The sequence below is a fragment of the Silene latifolia genome, chromosome Y, assembly GCF_048544455.1.
Source record: "Silene latifolia isolate original U9 population chromosome Y, ASM4854445v1, whole genome shotgun sequence".
NCBI classification, from domain to species: domain Eukaryota; kingdom Viridiplantae; phylum Streptophyta; class Magnoliopsida; order Caryophyllales; family Caryophyllaceae; genus Silene; species Silene latifolia.
Genome location: NC_133538.1, coordinates 444524326 through 444546843, shown reverse-complemented (window position 1 = coordinate 444546843; position 22518 = coordinate 444524326). Strand labels below are relative to the sequence as shown.

At 39.4% G+C, this 22518-nt stretch overlaps 1 protein-coding gene across 1 annotated transcript; it reads left to right on the top strand.

The window, feature by feature from the left end:
* Nucleotides 1-1524: 1524 nt before the first annotated feature.
* Nucleotides 1525-1926, top strand: LOC141632721 (uncharacterized). Its single transcript, XM_074445239.1, has one exon. The coding sequence runs from the start codon at nt 1525-1527 to the stop codon at nt 1924-1926; it is 402 nt and encodes a 133-aa protein (XP_074301340.1).
* Nucleotides 1927-22518: the final 20592 nt, after the last annotated feature.

Here is a 22518-nt window from a genome sequence, read left to right as displayed (position 1 = left end):
CTCAACTTGGGAACTATTGAAGATCCTCGGCCCATTTATGTTAGTGCTCTGCTGACTAAGGAAGAAGAAGAGGAGTACTACAAGTTGTTGGTCGAGTACAAGGACGTCTTCGCTTGGAGCTATAAAGAGATGCCCGGACTCCCCAAAATTGCGTTCATCGTCTAGCAATCAAGAAAGGCACTAGTCCCAAAAAGCAACCTCAACGTCGTTTCAGACCGGAACTTGTACCTGAAATTGAAAAGGAAGTCAACAAACTCATTGAAGCAGGTTTCATTCGAGAAGTCAAATATTCTACCTGGATAGCAAACATTGTCCCAGTCAGAAAGAAGAATGGACAATTGCGCATATGTGTCGACTTTAGAGACCTTAATGATGCGTGCCCGAAGGATGACTTCCCTTTGCCAGTCACAGAGTTGATGATTGACGCAACCACTGGTCATGAAGCCCTCTCATTCATGGATTGTACTGCTGGTTACAATCAAATACATATGGCACCTGAAGATCAAGAAGCAACGGGTTTTCGAACCCCAAAAGGGATCTTCTACTACACGGTCATGCCGTTTGGATTGAAGAATGCTGGCGCTACGTACCAACGCGCAATGCAAAATATCTTTGATGACATGCTGCATAAAACAATAGAGTGTTATGTTGATGACGTGGTTATCAAATCAAAGAAAAGAGAAGACCATATCAAAGACCTTCGAACCGTCTTTGAAAGACTTAAAAAATGTCAACTCAAGATGAATCCACTCAAGTGCGCATTTGGAGTCACATCTGGGAAGTTCTTAGGTTTTGTGGTCAGGCATAGAGGCATTGAAATTGACCAAACAAAAATCAAAGCTATCAACGAAATACCGGAACCAAAGACATTGAAAGAGTTGCGCGGATTGCAAGGACGTTTGGCATACATCCGAAGGTTCATCTCTAACTTAGCCGGGCGTTGCCAGCCGTTTAGCCATCTCATGAAAAAGGATGCTCCATTTCAATGGGATGAAAAATGCAAAAATGCTTTTGATAGCATCAAGAAGTACTTGGCCAGCGCGCCAGTGCTGGGGGCACCAATTCCAGGAAGGCCACTGGTCCTCTACATTGCAGCACAAGAACGCTCACTGGGGGCAATGTGTGCTCAAGAAATTGAAGACCGCAAGGAGAGAGCACTCTACTACCTGAGTCGTACCTTGGTTGGAGCTGAGTTGAATTACGCGCCTATAGAGAAGATATGTCTTGCTTTGGTGTTTGCCATCCAGAAGTTGAGGCACTATATGCAGGCGCATACCATACATGTGGTCTCAAAAGCTGATCCAATCAAGTACATACTCTCAAGACCAGTCTTGTCTGGAAGACTTGCGAAATGGGCAATGTTGCTTAAGCAGTATGACTTGGTGTTCGTGCCTCAAAAGGCTGTGAAAGGTCAAGCTATCGCCGACTTCTTTGCTGATCATCCGGTGCAAAGCAGAGTGGGAAATTTCAGATGACCTCCCAGGAGAAGAAATTTTCTATGTGGACGTCCTACCTCCATGGCAAATGTACTTTGACGGTGCTGCAAGGCAAGATGGAGCTGGAGCTGGAGTTGTATTCGTAACTCCACAAAATCATCTTATGCCATATGCCTTTACACTCACTCAGTTGTGTACAAATAATATGGCAGAATACCAAGCCCTTATACTCGGCCTTCAAATGGCGATTGAAATAGGCGTCAGGGATATGGACATCTACGGAGACTCAGAGTTAGTGGTCAACCAAGTCCTTGGTGAATATGAAGTGAAAAAGGAAGACTTGATCCCCTACCATCAACGGGCATTACAACTGCTGAATCAACTTGACGACATCCATGTTGGTCATGTACCAAGGAGTGCCAATAAGTTGGCTGACGCGCTTGCTAATCTTGCGACCACTTTGGCACTGGGGGCGAGAAGAGTCATGTAAGTCCCGATCTGCAACCGTTGGGCAAGTATCTTTGCTTGAAGGAGAAGAAAATGTAGACACAACCAACATGATATGCGTCTACACAGCTGATGAAGATGATCGGCGTCAACCTATCATTGATTTCTTGGACCACCAAAAATTACCTGATGATCCCAGACACAAGGTTGAGATACGTCGACGTGCTCCAAAGTTTATTCACTATAAAGGGACGCTCTCTGAGGACGTTCTTTCTCGTGCCAATGGTTGAGGTGTCTAAGCAAGGACGGTTATCGAAAGCAATGCATGAAGCTCATTCGGCATTTGTGGTGCTCATCAATCCGGGCCTAAACTTCATGATCGTGTAAAGAGAATGGGGTATTACTGGCCAACCATAGTGCAAGATTGTATGGACTTTGCGAAAAAATGTGAACCCTGTCAGTTCTACGCAAACTTCATACACCAACCGCCGGAGCCGTTGCATCCTACTGTTTCTTCATGGCCTTTTGAAGCTTGGGGACTTGATGTTGTGGGACCTCTTACTCCAAAGGCCTCAAATGGACACGAGTATATCCTCGCCGCCACTGACTATTTCTCAAAATGGGCAGAAGCCATCACACTACGGGAAGTGAAGAAAGAAAATGTTGTGGACTTCATTAGAACCCAAATCATCTCTGAGATATGGTGTACCTCAACGTATCACAACTGACAATGGGAAACAATTTTTCAACCATCTGATGACAAGTCTGGGAGAAAAATTCAAGTTCAAACAATACAAGTCATCCATGTACAATGCCTCTGCAAATAGTTTGGCTGAAACCTTCAATAAAACTCTTTGCAACTTGTTGAGAAAAGTAGTAGAAAAGTCAAAGCGAGATTGGCATGAAAGAATTGGTGAGGCGTTATGGGCATACCGTACCACATACAAAACACCTACTCAAGCAACCCCGTATGCATTGGTGTATGGAGTGGAGGCCGTGCTGCCTTTGGAGTTGCAGATACCTTCCTTACGCATTGCTATTCAGGAGGGACTCACAGATGATGAGAATGACAAGTTGCGATTAGCAGAGTTGGAAGCTCTCGATGAAAAGAGACTAGAGGCTCAACAAAAGCTCCAATGTTATCAAGCAAGGTTGTCACGCGCATTCAACAAAAAGGTGCGCCCTCGTTCTTTCCAAGTGGGAGACCTGGTACTTGCAGTATGAAGGCCAATCATCACATCTCACAAACCAATTGGTAAATTCACCTCTAAGTGGGATGGCCCATACGTGGTGCAAGAAGTCTACACAAATGGTGCTTATAAGATTGTTGATGAAGACGGTGTGCGTGTCGGTCCAATCAACGGAAAATTCTTGAAGTGCTACTATTCTTGAAGCTCAACAGTGAAAGCTCCTAAGTAAGAGGTTAAACTGCATACCCAAAAAAAAAGAAAAAAAAAAGAAAAAAAAAGAAAAAAAAAAAAAAAAAAAAAAAAAAAATGTCCTTCCCTTTTATGAACTACGTCGGCTTGATCTTGTAAAGTGCTTCGTGCTTTACAGGTACGTAGGCAGTTTGGGTGAACATGTAGCTCAAGTGCAGCCACACTTCCAAACAAACATCATCCCTCTTTATGAACTACATCGGCTTGATCTTGTAAAGTGCTTCGTGCTTTACAAGTACGTAGGCGACTTAGGTGAACATGTAGCTCAAGTGCGCCCACACCTCCAAACAAACACCTTCAATCTTTGAACTATGTTGACTTGATGCATTGTGTAGCCTCTTGGAGTCGACAAGTGCATTACATCTCCTAGAAGAGTAGCTCGCCGTCTTGTTCTTCCTGTCGACGAGTCAATACATTGCGTGACTCGGAGTAGCTCACAGTCTTGTCTCTTACACCTCCTGCAGTCGACGAGCTAGGTTCATTGCATGGTAACTCTAAAGAGAAACCAAAATGACCCATCTCGGATTAGCTCATAGTTTCTTCATGTCGACGAGTCGGTATATTACATGATCCGGAATACCTTTCGAAACTTCATGCGGTCGACGAATCAGGTACATTGCATGACAACTCCGAAGAGCATCGAAATGATCCGACCGGAGTACCTCCCAAAACTTCATGCGGTCGACGAATCGGGTACATTGCATGACAACTCCGAAGAGAGTCGAAATGATCCGACCGGAGTAATCCAAAATCATCATGCGCCTTTATTTCTTTTCACACTACATAAAAAAAAAAAGAAAAAAAAAGAAAAAAAGTGTGAATTTTGACAAGTGTTGTCGATCAACATCATATATAATTCATAAATAATGATGATCTGTTTGTTTTAATCAACAAAGTGGACGAAAGTCAACAAATGTCTGCAATTCTCATATGTCATTAAACACTATAAAAAAACAAGTGTGACTTGTGCGGGCGTCAGTCTTTCATAGATATCAAGACCACCATGTACTGTGAAATTTTGCGATAAGCGACCTCGACACAGAGTATGAGGACGGACCGACGAATATTGCTATTGCCCCGGGATGACACACGACACCAACGATCATCGACGTGGTGGGACCACCTCACCAATAATGTGCCACCCATCTTGAGGTTTGGAGGTTTAGCCCGCTGAATATAGAAGAAGTAGCTGCTGCAAATGAAACGGAAAAAGGGCGTTAAGAGAAGAGTTCAAGCAGTAACAACCGTCACGCTAGAAATTACACTTGCTAACCTGAGTGTGATGTAGATATGGCTCATCAGTACTCACCCTCTCTAAGACAAGTCGTCGATTCGTCCCTCATCCGGCGTCAGTTTCAACAGTATCGCCCCTTTTGGTCACAATGCTAAAAAGGAAATGGCCCCATAACCTCCATAAATAAGTGGCAGCGCCGCCGCCGATAAGACCCTCCTGTTTCATCGGCTAGCCACAAAGCTCGAGAACAAATACTTGACTGCGTGCGTGGTAAAATGAAGAATGTTAGAAAGTGAAGATAGCTACCATAAAACAAATAGGTGAAAAAAAAGAACAATCACGATTTGCAGCCGTGAAGAGTAGTCAAATTAATCAAATTCTTATCCAATTATGGTTTTATAATTGGTAATGCTATAGCAAGATAAGAAGGGACGAACAAGCATACCTGTGCTCTTGGAAATCTCAAGCGACGATTAAACCAAAAAAAAAAAAAAGGCGATGATGTTTTGATGAGCATGGAGGTTGTCGAGTATATATAGGCATGGGGGTGGTCTCTAAACCCTATTTTCAAAAAAAAAAAAAAAAAAAAAAAAAAAAAAGCTTGCAGCCGAAGAATAGAAACGGCAAAAGTTAGGGAACTCCGCAATTGATTATTTTGTTTCCCGAAGAATTCACCCCTCACGTGGACTTCAACGTACATGTTTGACTAACCAAGTAATTTGGGCTTATGATCGCTTTTTAGATTGAGATTGCTCAGTTGATAAAGCATTAAAGAGTCAAATAAACAATTCACCCGCCAAGTTAGATAATAACAGGGTGACATGACAAAAAAAATGGGCCATCTTTACGATAAGTTTGGGTACGCCTCGAGTTCCAAGTCAAAACACAAATTCATCCGTCAAATCAGATAATAACAGGGTGACACTAAAAAAATGAAAGGTCACTGTAACGACGAGTTCTAGTACCTGACGACTTTCAAGTCAAACAAAAGATGTCATCCGCCAAGTCTAAAAGATGACAGGGTGATGTAAAAAAAAAAAAAAAAAAAAAAAAAAAAAAAAAAAAAAAAACTCCCTTTACGACAAGTTAGGGTGCTCATCATCGACTTCCAAGTCAAAGCCAAAATGAATCGAGACCTCGCCACATCAAGACACCAAAAAAGGCGCACGTGACAAGGTCCCGAGGGGGCAATTTGTAGGCACTGAAAATTTATTAAAGTGCCGAATAAATAAAATAATTAATAAAATCGAGTTAACACTAAATTTTAGCTCGATTTAGTTATTTTGCCCCAATTAAATGATATACGGGTCGATTCGTGTTACAAAATGGGTTATCCGGATCATTAAACCCGAAAAAGATCAAATTTGGGCCAAGTTCACTAATAAACCCGTAAATGGGCTGTGAATCCAAAAAGTCCACCAAGGGGAATTGAAATCTATAAATAGAGTCATTCTCATTCATTTCGGGTGAGAGAAATCATAATCATAAAATTCAGAGAGAAGAAGACACAAAAGCTCTATAGATTCCTCTCGCAAGACACCTCTGCAAGCGATCAACAAGCACACCAAACCGTGCCGCCTGCCCAAGAAATTTAAGTTCAAGCTACAGCATTCAAGAGAGAACAAGTCGCAGTGACCCTCTCAAGAATACAAATCGACACCTCCTACAGAGTGCATACAACCTCTACAGGTGTTATTCAAATCCAACGTTCGTGCCTCTACTATAGACAGCGTTTACGTGATCTACTACGGCATTTAGAATCAGAGGATACATTAGAGATTGTACACATAAACTTTCTGATATTAATAAAAATTCATTTGTTTCCTATTTTGTATTACATTTATTTTGCGATACAAAATTTGCTGTTACACGTCCATCCCAGACTGCACCAAAATGGTACTTTTTACCACTGAAACCTCCCTAACCTCAGTGATGGGATCGAAAATCCTCTCGGTCGACAAACATGGTCTCTTGACTTCAAGAGGCTGATCCTCCTCACTAGTGAAGTTGATTATGTTCAACTGTCCAACCTATGAAATGTCCATGGATGTACAAAGATTCACGGGCGGAGGAGACGAAATGGGAACCGCGGCTTCAGATGAAAAACTTTCATGGGGAGTTCCCGTCGAGGTAGAATTTTTGGAAAAGAGGGGGCTAACTATCAAAGAGGCACCAGATGTTGTATGAAAACATTGCAACTTCTTTCCTAGCATTAAGTTTGCATAATCATTGGACGATAGAAACAAATTTTTATGGACAGTAGTAGAGCCTAGGGTACATGTATCAAAGGGATTACAATCACCCTTAACTGGCGAAGATAAATGAGTTTCAGAAATAGTGGCGGAATTCGTATTCAAGTCTGAAAACTTATTACTCTCATTTTGTTCATCACTTATATCAGCAATTAACAACTCCGTGCTACTACGGGCAACTTGATTCCCTTTCTCAAAAGGCACCGGAACAGTATCCATAGCAGCATCATGGTTCGAAATCTTACCTTTCTTGCCCTTGCTTAGGGGGTTAAATTGATAAGAACTAGTACTACCCAAATCCTTTATAACCATTGTAGGTGAAGTAGTAGCACACCCTGTTTCTTGTTCACAATTTTTTGTCATTGTAACATTAATTGAGCCACTCGCATCATGACCAATCAGCAAAGACATAGCTCGTTTCCCTTCTCGAATATCATTAGCTTCAAAAGAATCGTCCACCACACGCTTACCATTTAGGTTAAAAACATGAAGCTTTTTAACTTCGTCCAACTCATGAAGAATATCCTTATTTCGAGGCTCCACCGAGACCGCCTCCTCCAATGTGCAGCAAGCCTCGGGTAACCTATGCAAATTTCTAAGAGCCACAGCTTTACGAAAGAGGGCCTTGGCATGTCGAGGATAAAAATTCAGCATCATTGAGCATAGAATTAACGCTCCCTCAAAAGCTCAAAATTTAATAGCACAAGCAGCTAAATTTAAACACAAAGAAATTTCCAAGCTTGAAAAAGTGTTTAAATCAAGACCGGACACATCTTTCAGAACATCACTCAAGAGGCGACATGCTTTGTCATAGCAGGCACTCGCCTCGGCAAACTGATTTTGTCTAAAAAGATCATTACATAAGTCTTTAAAGGCATGAATTTTAGAAAGGGGGGAAGCATCTAAATGGGAAAAAAACAAAATTCTAGCAATCACCATTCTCCGACCCGACACAATCATGGAAATAACCAAAGAACTCAAAGAACTCGGCATAGGAAGTGTGATTCATGAGGTAGGTGATCAAAACGATTGAAAAAGTAAGAAAAAGCAGTAATTAAATTATACGGAGTAACAAGGTATATCTAACAAACACACAGCAAAGCAAAAGTATTAAAATCAAACAAATTCTAAAAGCCAGAAAACCATCCATAACTCAGAGAAAAAAAAGACAAGGAAACGGTTTCACCAAATCAGAAGTGACAAAGGAAGGTCGGGAAAGTGAGGTAACAGCCGACCATCACCATGAAAGAGCCTGGACAGTCAACCACCGAAACTATTATCAATAAAAAGAGGTGCAAAAAAGAAGCAGGTTACTACTCGCCGGCGACCTGAAGAGAGCTGGTGAGGTCGCCGGCGAGAAGCGGAGATATAGATGGCAGTGGTGTTCGGGTTTTGGGGTTAGGGTTTTGGGAAATCGATTTGGGGTTTTTTTTACTTCTTTTACTGGAATACCCTAATTTTTTTTAGCCGCACCAATTAGAGAAAACAGTAGCTTTGAGTATAGTAGTTTTTAGAACAAAATACTCTCTTATTTCCTCTTTTTATTTCCCAATCTCATTATTGTAGGGTAGAAATTAGTACTAATTAAATTAGCTCAAGTTTCAATCTTTTGTATCCATCCTTCAAGATCTACCATTTTCATGTTCAATTTAATCCATTGTTGGTATAATTTCTTTCTCCTTACTCTTTTATAGCATTTATTTCACTTTCAAGTTTATTCCAATTTTAGTTGGTAATTAGTTTAAAGTTTGAATCTTTTGTAGTTTAATTATGTTTATCCCATGTTTATTGTTAGTTAGTAGTTTAATTAGTGTTAATTTAATCATGTTATAGTAGTTTAATAGTTAGGGTTTGGGGGATAATGTAGAAAAGTTTGAGTCTTGAATTGGGTAATTGTTTAAATGGTGTTTGGTTTGATTATTGTGATTATTAGTCTTGTGACACTAATGATAATTAGTGTACTTAATTAAGCCGACGAGAAATTCGGGATTTGATTAGTTTAATTACTTGGACTATGATTGTTAAGTTAATGTCATGATATGAGTTAATCTATTAATCGGGTATTTAATTGGTAGTTTGAAAGAATGCTAATTTAAGACCCTAATCGACAATAATCACCTTACTTAATGCGCTAATTGGTAGTTTGAAAGAATGCTAATTAATGATATGTTTCCTTATTCTTAGACCGAGACTTTACTACATGACACCCCCACTACCCCTAACTCCCTCAATTACTTGTTTATTTCTAGTTACTTATATGTTCTTTAGTCGTTTATTTATATTTTCATTAGCTTAGTTACTTTTAGAATATTCAAACATTCAATCTTGTTTTTGGCTAAACTAGAACTAAATCGAGACTTGTAACCTAACCCCACCATCCTTGTGATCAACCTCGACTTACCCGACTATACTAGTTAGGTATCGAGCTTTATAAATTTGTTTTTGATAAGGGTGTGATGACTTTACCCTACTATCAGTAGCCCAACTAATTTGGCTAGTCCATATAAAACAAAAACAAGCCTAAACGACAGCATAAAGTGCCGTATTGAACTGTTCATTTGAACAATAAACGGCCTTGGGGACATTGGGTTGTTTGGTTACCCACTAAACAATACATGAACTTAAATTCATATGAATTGCAAAATGGGTATGTTGTTTGGTTACCTCAATTCACATGAATTGGATGTTCCCATGAATTCAAATTCCTTCATAATGGAGGAAGTTGCTTACCTAGGCCCCCATATGTAAATGAGAATGCCTACATGTATTACACTTCCTTCATGGGAATCAAACAATTTTTTGCAATTCACGTGTTTTATGACTTCCTAGGCAATACAAATTCCTATATGCAACCAAACGACTCCTTAGAATAAGGTGAGAAGATTTTCACTCTTAGTCATTGTACTCCTAATTTTGTAGAACTGGTGATTTCGTTACTCGTTAGTATATTGAAGGCATCCCTGAAAATTTTCCGAAAAAATATTCTTCTCTTAATTAATTAATTTTATGTTTTTTAGTTCCACTTTTTTAGCAACTTTTATATTCAGTTTTTTTTTATATTAATAATGTAGAAAAAACTTCCAACTTTTAAATATAAAATTTGATTTACTTAAATTATTTTTTTTATTTAAAACTTGTTTATTACTGTTTTGTGGTTTACTATATTTATAATTATTGAGTTTTGTATATTTATATTTGATTTTGTATATTTATCTTATACGAAGTATGTATAAGTCATTATTATCGCATATGTATTTTTGGAATTGATAATCTTGGAATGAACAATTTTACTGTGAAGAATTGAACAATGTGTAATTAAATTGTATATAAAACGTGGGCTAAAAATCAGGAAATAAATTGTTGGCTTTGATTTGTTGACTTTCAATCACAGAGCGCCACATAGGCTATGTGGTTGTTGCTTTAGTATATAGGATTGGAAGTTAAAGAACATAAGCAGGGGGCTTAAGTCTTGATGCTCACTTACTCGTGGACTTGGTCAATGTCAAAGTCAAGTTGACTTGACTAAGTTCATCTCGTGTTCCCGTCTCGCAATCCCATCTCGCCTACACATTGAATTAATATAATATAATAATAATACTAATTTCATATAAAACCCGACTAATTATTAAATATAACTAATACGACTAATTATTATAAATTAGTTATAAAATGACCTTTTTAATCAATTAAGCACGCAATATCTGTTAGAAATCATATTTTAAATATCACATATTTTGGTTTAAAGTTTTAGTCATAAAACTTAAAGATCTTATGCATGCAAAACAAATGCAAGAGTAAGGAGAAAAACGGTTCCTTACATGTGAGTATTTCGGATATTTTGGGCACAAGTGAAGTCTCCTACCTCACTTGTTCTTGAGCTTTCCATATGTTAGGATGATCCTCCAAAGACCTCAAGTATAGAAGTCACTCCTCTTGATTGCACCCAAGATTATCTCTTATCTCTACTAAACAATGTGTGCTAGATATTTGTTTAGTAGTTTACCTTAAAATTGATTACTAACACTCATATATTACACTAATAATATTAGTAATCTTTTATGAATAATTTGGATCATCATTTCTCAAGTTTTTAGAGAAAGATGAACAATAATGTGTGAGAGAGAGAGAGAGAGAGAGAGAGAGAGAGAGAGAGAGAGAGGACAGTTATGCATGTGTGTGAATGAACATGCATGAGTTGAATAGGTAGAGAACAAAAATCTCTAGTGTATTAAAGGGGTCACGGTTTTGGGAGGTTGGGAGACCAATATATGGTCCTTCCCTTTTCTCTTTTGTTCTTATCAAAACCTTAGGCATGTAAGGCTAGGTAAGTAGTGTTATGATGATATTTGTTTTAGCTTATTAAAAATAAATCACCACCATCCACTAAACCCACTTCATTTCGGTCCATTTACTTAAAATGGACTACCAGTTTATTTTTGTCAATTTGTCACTTGTCACACAATATGTCACATGTAGTATGATACATGTTATTAATTAATTTAATGCATATTTATCACATAAATATCATTTTATGAATTAATTAAATTACATACAACAAATTGACTAGTAATACTTGATCACATAAATATAATGGGTCATTTAATTATAATTCACAACATCTTGTAATTATAATTAACCATTCATTCTCATCTCTATTGTTTCACAAACAATAAATAATTTTAGTAATAAAATATTTCAATTACTAAAATAAATCTTATTTAATCCCATTATAATAAGATATCAATATTCTCTCTCACAAATTGAATTATTCAATTTTAAGGAATTGATTAACTTGTATCGTCATACAATTAATCAACTTTACAGATTAGGGCATCATCCTTTAGGTGTGACCTCAAGGGATCAACTGACTACCACCATCCCACGACAGTAACGTCAAACTCTAGCAAGCCAATTGTTACCGATTAATGTTGATCAGTTGACTATAAAATGAATCATCCCTTACGTATTCTTAAAAATGAGATTTAAACATGTGATTATCATGATCGACAATTGTGGTCGCATTATTATCGGGGACACTCCAACAATATCGAGTCGGAATAAGGTATAAATGCGGGATAAAATACGACTAAAATACTACTCATCAGTCCCCACGAATAAACGCTCCATAACCATATTATATGGATGGTTTTGCTAATATTTTATCAAGAAAATTGACATATTTAATTATGTTGGTTGTTATGAAGATGTCAAAATAAAATTTAAAACTACAAAAATAACACTAAACCATATTATATGGATTAATGTTTATCAAGAAAATTGACATATTATATGGATGGTTTTGCTAATATTTTATCAAGAAAATTGACATATTTAATTATGTTGGTTGTTATGAAGATGTCAAAATAAAATTTAAAACTACAAAAATAACACTAAACAAGTATATTTTACATTTGGTTACTTCTTATTAGACTCGTCTTAATGTTATATGGTCTTGTAGAAGAGTTATTGTTATAATATGAACGATGATAGTCACAACTTGAAACTTTTACGTTTTTCAAGTTGTACTAAAAAAAGTGGGTTCTCCAAGTTGTATTTGAGTTTTTAACTTGGCAAACCTTGTGTTCAAATCAAAGACGCCGTTGAGACTATCATTCACAACTACGATTTGCCTAAAATATACTTTAAAGTGCAATGTTTATGATAAGTCAAGCAGGTGCTAGGGGAATTTTTTGATGAAATTGTACCTGAAATGATCGTAACTTCTTTACCACAATATTTAGATCGACAAACTTTGTGTCTAAATCTAAAATATTGTCGGGACTAACGATTTTGACCGACGATTTGCCTCAAGAAAGAATAAGAAACTATGAACACAAATTGTTATGTAAGACCATTTTACTCATAAGAGTAGTCCATTAATCAAAAGACCAAATAGATTATTTAATAAATTTGTATAAAAATATTTTATTTTGATAACCTAAAATTTTAGATTAATAACTTGTATATTTAAATGTGTTAGTTTTCATCATAAAATAGCGAGTTGTTAAAATAAAATTAAAATATAAATGAAATTAAATTCTATAATTGGACTTCTCTCCTTTTGGGCAAGTCATATGCTATATGACGGTTTTATAAGAGAGTTATTGACGAATGAATTATATTAAACTAAACTTTGTGTCTAAATCAAAAATATTGTCGGGACTTCTTTCAAAAAAAAAGGGGATGTTCTCTCGTGTACCTCTTTGTAGATACCTTTATCCGTCGATATTGGAATTTACAGAAATCGCGACAAAATACCCGATGATGATAGGACACATGTTTACTTACATCGCTCATTAGCGGATTTCGTTTTGTGATGCGGGACAAGTGTTATTTGACGGTTTTATAATTTAAATGAAATTTAAATTATTTCGAAATAAATGAAATTTATTTCATCGGTTTTCAGATTTTCGAGTTTATTTAAAATTTAAAGCTTTTATAATTTTTTGAAAAATAAATTATTCTTCAATTTTTTTATTTTAAATTTATTTGAAATGAAATACGTGACACCCCGCGATAAAGCAGAAAATATAACTAATAAATTAAAGCGGAAATTTGTGATATTTTAAAAACTTTTAAATTACTAGTTGAAGATTAACACGCGGGCGCCAAAACGAAATGATACAAAAACAATAATAGACAAATTTAGGTTATTACAACCTAAGTCTAGAAAGCGGGGAAAAGATATCCCACGAATAAACATATAAGGGGTTTCTAAACTAGCAACTAAGGCCCAAGGGTTTAGTTCTCGCTAGCCCACACGTCTTCCCCACGTAAGCATCTTCACACATTGTCATTCATGTAAACATGAACGCCACAGTCAGTGGGGAGTAACTCAAGGTTCTCCCAGCCACAATATGTCGAAACGAACATAACAAAGAACATAAACAAACAATCATATTAGATAAGACATGAGTGAATCGAATCATAACTAAACATGAGATCATACGTGTTTAAACCAACAAGGAATAAAGAAATGATGGAATAAACAGGTAAGGCATAAACAACAGTAAATAAATGGAGAAGAAAGACAAGGAAACAGACACGACCACTTAGCCACGAGCACGTATTTCAAGGAGATATGACCAAAGTAACCATCCAAATATTGCAAGACATTTATCACTCTTAGACTATAATTTCCCCGGGTAGGACTACGATAATAATACGGTCCTAGTCTAAATCTGCAGATTCTCGGGTGTACATCCCGATTCGACGTGCGGCAGCACAGCACGCACCCAAGACTCGACTACTCATGGAGATCGAGTACCCCAATCGCCAGAACAGCACGAAAGTGGCGGAAAGACTAAGATAAGACTCATTTGCCAGAACAGCACAAGTGGTCAAAAGCCGTACTTGCCAAAACAGCACAAGAAGGCCAAAACCGTACTTGTCAGAACAGCACAAGTAGGTCGAACCCGTGCTTGTCAGAACAGCACAAGCAGGACAAAAATGTACGTCAAGCATATACGATGGTAATATGGCATTTCTACAAGAATATGACTTACAAGTAATTATTTATAATAACCTTTTCATGCTTGTAACATATAAATAAACATCTCATTTCATAATTATACATGCCGGTTAAATAGAATAAACAAGTACAACAAACAAGTACATGGGACGGGATTAATAATGTCACACTCATACTTATGGCTTGCATCTCACCATAAGTACAGAAGGGAACATCGGTCCCGCCGATCATATCGCAACTAGAGGGCCTATGGCTCACCCCTAGTGTCCGATAGGACCACGACTCAAACCACCGAACAATACAAGGCATTATCAAGGATATGACCCTTCGCAAATAATTATTTAAGAATAAATATCTCATACTTGTCTTATGCAGATAAATATTTCATTTTATAATTTAACATGCCGATTAAATAAGACATAATGAATGACAATGAATAATTTACGTTATATGAAAATTACGGAATAAAATGTGACCAAGTCCAAGTGACTCATTTATGAGTCCAATAAACAAACTATCAGGAGCCCAATAATCAAACCATGTGAGACCCAATACTTGGAATCATAAGAAATCCAACATGTCACCACCAGTCTAATGAGTAGAATAAATTTAGCCCAACAAGCAAACTAGACGGGTCCAACTAAATTATCAAGGCCAATCCAACCACATTAATAAGATAAGCCCAATTAACTTAACAAGTTAAGCCCAAATGAATAAATGTGTAAAAGAACGATGTTAACGAATTACGTTATATAAAATATGAGACGGATATTTAAACCATTCGAATAAACCAAACTTGACTTCGAAAGTGTAACACCCCCGCACACCAGGATGCCTTGCCAAAGACCATTCTAGTGTAAGACGGTGTCACCATCTCGGTTTCCCGAGGGAGTAGATCAAATTAGACAACTAAAAGAACAAACTTATATTATTAACCTGTCTTTTATAATACAACTCAATACATCGTCTTTATAATAAAGGTACAACCATAACACTCATGACACTGCCTCTCTAGACTGATAGAGTGATGACTCGATCCCTCCAATCCTAGTCGTCATCATCAACAATACCTGCTAAGCCAACTGCTCACTATCCCCGAATGGATCACCGCAGGTTTCACAAAACAACAACAACGGGGTCAGTACTGACTAATCAAAAGTAAGACAGAATAACAATATAAATAGCTGATCATCCTCTATCCCAGTCTCACGACCACGTACAGTAACTGACTACGCCCCGAAGGGTGTAGCCCTGCCAGATTACCCATCGCAACAGGTAATCCTCGCCGCCAGTGGGTGACCGCAGCTCATCCCACCTAGTCCAGCTCATCAACGAGCGACTAATAATCCCTGTCCCTTAATGTGCACATCCCCTCCCGTGGCGGGTTCCACGGAGGGCGAACTAGGGTGTGAAGTCACTCCCGCAAGTGACTCCACCACCATCACAACACACCCAGCCTTACAGTTATCACAACACCACAACAACACCGCCATCACCACTACACCAATACTCCGATGATCAGCAGATGACAATCATACACAATACAATCACAATCTTAAATCAATTAACAGTAAACTGAGTAGGGAAACCCTACCTCATCGCAAAGCATGCAAGACTCCCATTTACGGCCACGCACGACTCCAATAAGCATCCTAACAATGATAACCATCTCCTATTACACAACTATACTCAAAGAATCACTCACAAGAACACAAGGCAGAAACTTACCTACATTACGCATCGACGGTGACATAGACGACCACCACTTCCGTCATCCTTTCTCGGCGAATCCCGTCATTCCCATGGTAGAGGTTTAGGCTAATTTCATTAAAGTGTGAAGATATGGGTTGATAGGGTAGAGATAAGCTAGGGTTAGAGAAAGAGGAACTGTCGAAGAAATGAGAAAAATGAAATGAATCTCGCGACCTTGCGTTTATATTAACGTGTCGACAGCAACCGTACTCGGTCGAGTACAAGAGTACTCGGCCGAGTAGGCTCTACTCGGTCGAGTATTGGTGATACTCGGCCGAGTAGCCTCAGCTAGGTCGAGCAAGCAATCCTATAAACCTCATGAAACAAGTCTGATCCCTCACCCATTCCTCCCTAAGGTCTGTTTGGTCAACATTAACGGTCAACAAAGTTCTTAAATATCCTGGGTGTTACAATCTTCCCCCCTTAAAAAGAACTTTGTCCCCGAAGTTCAGCCCGCACGACCCTCTCCTCAAGTTTACGCACCGTGACACTAACCACCCACACCAAGATGTACAAATTTACATCATCCTGACATTACCAACCTACCATCTTACTCAAACAAATAATCACCTATCACATCTACTCCTCCAAACAATACCAATCACCGACCTTAACATACTCTTACGGAAATTAATGAACTCACATGCACTCTTTTGCCAAACACAACACAACTACTATCAACCATACACAAATGCGAAGCAATACCCTAAACAGCACTCAACCATACAAACATAGCAATATACAACTGCAAACCATACACAAATGTGAACCACCACGATCTGTACACTTATATCAATTATCATAAAAATTAAGTGGAGACACCCGTGCACAGTATAACCTTCATATTACTTTAATACAACATGGCTACAGCTTAAAGGAAACATGAACGTAAATTCCGAATGCTAACATGCCTAACATACATGTGATTCCAAGATCATAGGTATGACTAAATACATATAATTAAATACATATTTCATAAAATTACATAAAATTAAATACTTAGTTCCGCGACATTACTCTTCCCCTCTTAAAGGAACTTCGTCCCCGAAGTTCACCACTAACCACTTCCCGTACCCAAAGCTAATACGTACCTCATGACGGTGACATTACTCATAGACTCTTGTAGAATATTTCACTTTATGACAATACACACTTGTGATTTACAAAGACAAAAATATTTCAGCATCCAAGTAATGTATAACAATATAAATATAATTAATGAGGAATAGCAGTCTTATGCGTAACTCATTGAGGCAATTATCACTGTAATCAAACATATATCCGTCTAAAACTTATTACAATTACCACGCTGTCTGAGTATGGTGCTACCTTTCATATGATTTAATGATTCGGGTCTTCCTCCCCTAAACCAGTTAAGTTTTCGGTAACCAAGCAATGTAATATAACGAAACATTCACCAATTCGTAGCTTATTCCAACAATCACGTATCCGTGATACAACATAATCCATCTGTGGAGCATGTTATAGTATAAAATAACAAAATAAGGTACTAACAACTCTTTCATACAATTATCATATAACCTGTGTAGTTCACCTAGCTAATTCCCATTAGCTCCCTGTTTCCGCAATATTCGGCCGAGTATGAAAGGTTACTCGGTCGAGTAAGCTCTACTCGGTCGAGTATATTTGTATACTCGGCCGAGTAAGCTCTACTCGGTCGAGTAGTGACTATGCTCGGTCGAGTTATCACAACCAGAGGGCGTTTTGACGACATTACCTAGAGCACTCACAATCAACCTGCATCAAATTCTTCGCAGCCAAATTAAGCACAACTAATTCCTAACATAAACGACATTCAACACGTCTCCATACGATAATTAAGTAAATAACGGCCTTATGGCCAAATACAGTCATCCAACGGAAGATACCAAGTTCCGAAAGCAACATCCAAAGAAGAAGTAATAAATCCGACACAACAAAACAAATCCATCACAACTAAGTAAGTCCAACATCAAAGAAATCAAACTAAATAGTCTAACAACATAAGATCAATAACGAGGACCCTCCTCCATGTCATCATCACCACTGCGCCGAAGTACTCGCACCCGAGCTCCCCGCTCCCGGGAAAGCCTGTCATTTAGCGCCGAGTAGTCCCCTCCTAATCGATCGCTGCGAGTTGGCTCCCCACGGTCCCGCGAGGTAGCCAAACTCGGTCTCCTCCGGAGGTCTCCGAAACTCGGGTCAACCCCATACCGTGAAATACTCCCGTATCCACCCCGGTCCCCTCCACCGACACGGGTTGTGCTAACCGTGTCCCTATGCCCTGGTTAAGGGTCATCTCATGTAGGTTGCGGAGCACCAAAGTAGAGGAGATCCGCTCGCCCAATTCATACGCCGCATCCCGAGGTCGTGCACTTTGTGGGGTAGGGCGAATGCGGTAAGGGTAGCAAGGATAGGAGTCGGGAGTAGAGTAAGAGGGCTCGGGTACAACCGGGGTCTGCTCTAGATCGCCTCACTCCGCGACGCTCCCGAGGGGGGGGATGCTCGCCGCCGTCCCTCGGGTACGGTGACGGGCTCGGGTAGGTCCGGGGAGAATCCGTGGGTCAATCGGGTGGGGATCGGGACTCGGGTCTAGGAATGCCGAAGTCTCCCACTCGGCCAAATGATCAACAACGGGAGACGAGCGGGTCCGGAAGCACCATCCACATAGTTCCCCTCACTCTCCAGGCATACGACCCATCATCCATCTTCCTCAACCATCGGTTCTGACACCAGTACTGAGCGTCCATGGTAGGCACAATCTCTACATATTCATTCCTCTCAGGAGGTGGGGCCTCAAAATCTGTCAGGCGCTGAGCTAGGCGGGTCACTATGGCCCCGCAAGCAATGTGTCGGGTCTCGGACTGTGCCATGCGCTCAAGACTAGAGCACACTACACCGGGGCACCTTTGTAGTAGAATGGTTTCTGACGGTGTAGGTTGAGGTAAGACATAAGTAACATGACCTCATGAGAATTAAGCTTACTCACATCATCTCTCGAGTATAACAAACAGGTCATCATCCTCAAAAACATGCGAAGGGAAACGTGCTGAACATCATTAATATGCATGGCACTGGCACTAGGGGCAGGTCTACCAGTCAAGTATGGAAGGTAAAGGGGTGCACCACTATTCTTGGCCACATCACTAAGGTAGTCATCCTCCTCGGCCTCTAAACCCAAGTGGTCAGCCAACTCGTCCAGGGTAAGCTCATGATCCTCATTCATGAGACGAAAAGAGACGGTCTTTCCCTTCTTATCATAAACAAAAGAGCTCAAAAACTCTAAGGTCAAGTGGGGGTAGGATTTCTTTCTCAGATGATACAACCCCTCCATGCCCAAAATCTTGAAAATATGAACTATGTCCTCCTTGATCCCCAAAGTCTCAAGGATACTAGGGTTAACACAGCGGGTGGGGCGAAAAGGACGACGCATAAGAGGCACAAAAGCCTTTCAATGGTTGAAATCAGAGAAAATTACCGATGGATGTGCCTCCACCGGCGGAACTACCGGTTCAGTGCTTGACTGACCAGTCTCAAGCTGGACATTAGTACGGGTTCTTTTGTTGGGTAAGCCTCTGGTTTTCACCATACTGCAAGGAAACAATTCTTTAACAGGGGATTGACACAAAATTCTTAGCGCAAAAGACGGACTGTTTTCAATTGTATATCGATTTTAGAACCATCCTTTTAATACAAATTATCAGAAAATCACCAATTACCTTACAATTTATATGGTTACAAGCTTTAATTTGTTTCAAATTAGGGAATAATCATCAACAACGAGAAGATTTCGAACCAATTCGTTTTTGTTAACCCTAAATTTTAAATTGAGTTTTAAACCATGAAATTAATCAATCAAGACATACACAAGATTGATATACAATTGAATCCAAGAATCAACAAGTTAAAGACTAAATTTCAATGGTTTTAGCAAGAAAAAATCGAAATATAGCATGCTAGTATACCATAAGTTTGGAAACAAATGAGGAAATTGAATTTAAACCTTACCTTAAACTGGTTTGAGGCAAGCAAGAACAAGTAGAATACCCAAGTTTTACCCAAAAGCTTGAGGGAGATAGGATATGGAGTTTTTAGAAAGAAGGAAAAGAAAGGTGGGAGGCGGAAATAAGGAAGAAAGGAACGAAAATAGGATTTTTGTATAACCCGTATAAGTCTGCACAGCAATACTCGGTCGAGTATTGGGAATACTCGGCCGAGTGTCGACTACTCGGTCGAGTATTTAGGATACTCGGCTGAGTGTCCACTACTCGGTCGAGTATCTTTCTTACTCGATCGAGTTTTGAAGAACAGAAGCGATTATTATTCTCACAAAACGGGCACTCGGTTGTGTAGCTTGGTACTCGGTCGAGTATGGCCTACTCGGTCGAGTACACTCATCTACTCGGTCGAGTTTTCCGAAAACAAAGAAGAAGTCGTAACTTTTCATTGTTCCTGCAAAATTAAATAATATCGTTCGGAGTTCCGTGCATCCGGCTCGTCACTATTAAAGCTGATTTCTACCACATAAACACATAACAACATCACATCCATCATCGGAATAATCATCACTCCTACCTTCATTCCTCACTTTGCCCTGAAACTATTATATTCTATCCTTATAGCATACTCAACAATCTAATGACAGTACCTGCAAGGTTTAACTCTTATGTCACATCATCTCTAATTCCGTTAATTCACCAGATATACACCATAATCACATTTGCAACATAGCAACTCAACACACAACACATTCATCGTGAAACAAATAGGCTAACTTATCACCGATCGCACATTGCAACAATTCCATCGATCACTTCAACTTTTCCGCATATACATCAAACACATATCACCCTAATAGTAGATACACACAACAATCATCACCAAGTAATCAACGACTCTCACTAGCTACCCTTTTCCCGTGTCTGGCTTAAGTCCGATGGGGCCATGATTTTGAAATGAGGGCGCCTACTCACCCAAAATCTAGCATCGGCTGGGGCTCCCAACGTACATACACCAGGTTCATTTTAATTGACACCCTATATTCATTAGATTCATTGGTTCAGGTTCCAAAATCGTCGGCTCTGATACCACTTTGTAACACCCCCGCACACCAGAATGCCTTACCAAGGACCATTATAGTGTAAGACGGTGTCACCATCTCGGTTTCCCGAGGGAGTAGATCAAATTAGACAACTAAAAGAACAAACTTATATTATTAACCTGTCTTTTATAATACAACTCAATACATCGTCTTTATAATAAAGGTACAACCATAACACTCATGACATCGCTCTCTAGATCGATAGCGTGATGACTCGATCCCTCCAATCCTAGCCATCATCATCAACAATACCTTTAAGCCAACCGCTCACCATCCCCGAATGGATCACCGCAGGTTTTACAAAACAACAATAACAAGATCGACTAATCAAAAGTAAGACGAATAACAATATAAACAAAGTGATCATCCTCTATCCCGTCTCACGACCACGTACGAATCGACTACGCCCGAAGGGTGTAGCCTGCCCATTACCCATCGCAACGGGTAATCCTCGCCGCCGATGGGTGACCGCAGCTCATCCCACCTAGTCCAGCTCATCAACGAGCGACTAATAATCCCTGTCCCTTAATGTGCACATCCCCTCCCGTGGCGGGTTCACGGAGGGAGAACTAGGGTGTGAAGTCACTCCCGCAAGTGACTCCACCACCATCACAACACACCCAGCCTTACAGTTATCACAACACCACAACAACACCGCCATCACCACTACACCAATACTCCGATGATCAGCAGATGACAGTCATACACAATACAATCACAATCTTAAATCAATTAACAGTTAACTGAGTAGGGAAACCCTACCTCATCGCAAAGCATGCAAGACTCCCATTTACGGCCACGCACGGCTCCAATAAGCATCCTAACAATGATAACCATCTCCTATTACACAACTATACTCAAAGAATCACTCACAAGAACACAAGGCAGAAACTTACCTACATTACGCATCGACGGTGACATAGACGACCACCACTTCCGTCATCCTTTCTCGGCGAATCCCGTCATTCCCATGGTAGAGGTTTAGGCTAATTTTATTAAAGTGTGAAGATATGGGTTGATAGGGTAGAGATAGGCTAGGGTTAGAGAAAGAGGAACTGTCGAAGAAATGAGAAAAATGAAATGAATCTCGCGACATTGCGTTTATATTAACGTGTCGACAGCAGCCATACTCGGTCGAGTACAAGAGTACTCGGCCGAGTAGGCTCTACTCGGTCGAGTATTGGTGATACTCGGCCGATTAGCCTCAGCTAGGTCGAGCAAGCAATCCTATAAACCTCATGAAACAAGTCTGATCCCTCACCCATTCCTCCATAAGGTCTGTTTGGTCAACATTAACGGTCAACAAAGTTCTTAAATATCCTGGGTGTTACAGAAAGTACCCATAAACTAAATGTGGCCCAATAATCAAGCTTATAACTTGGTCCA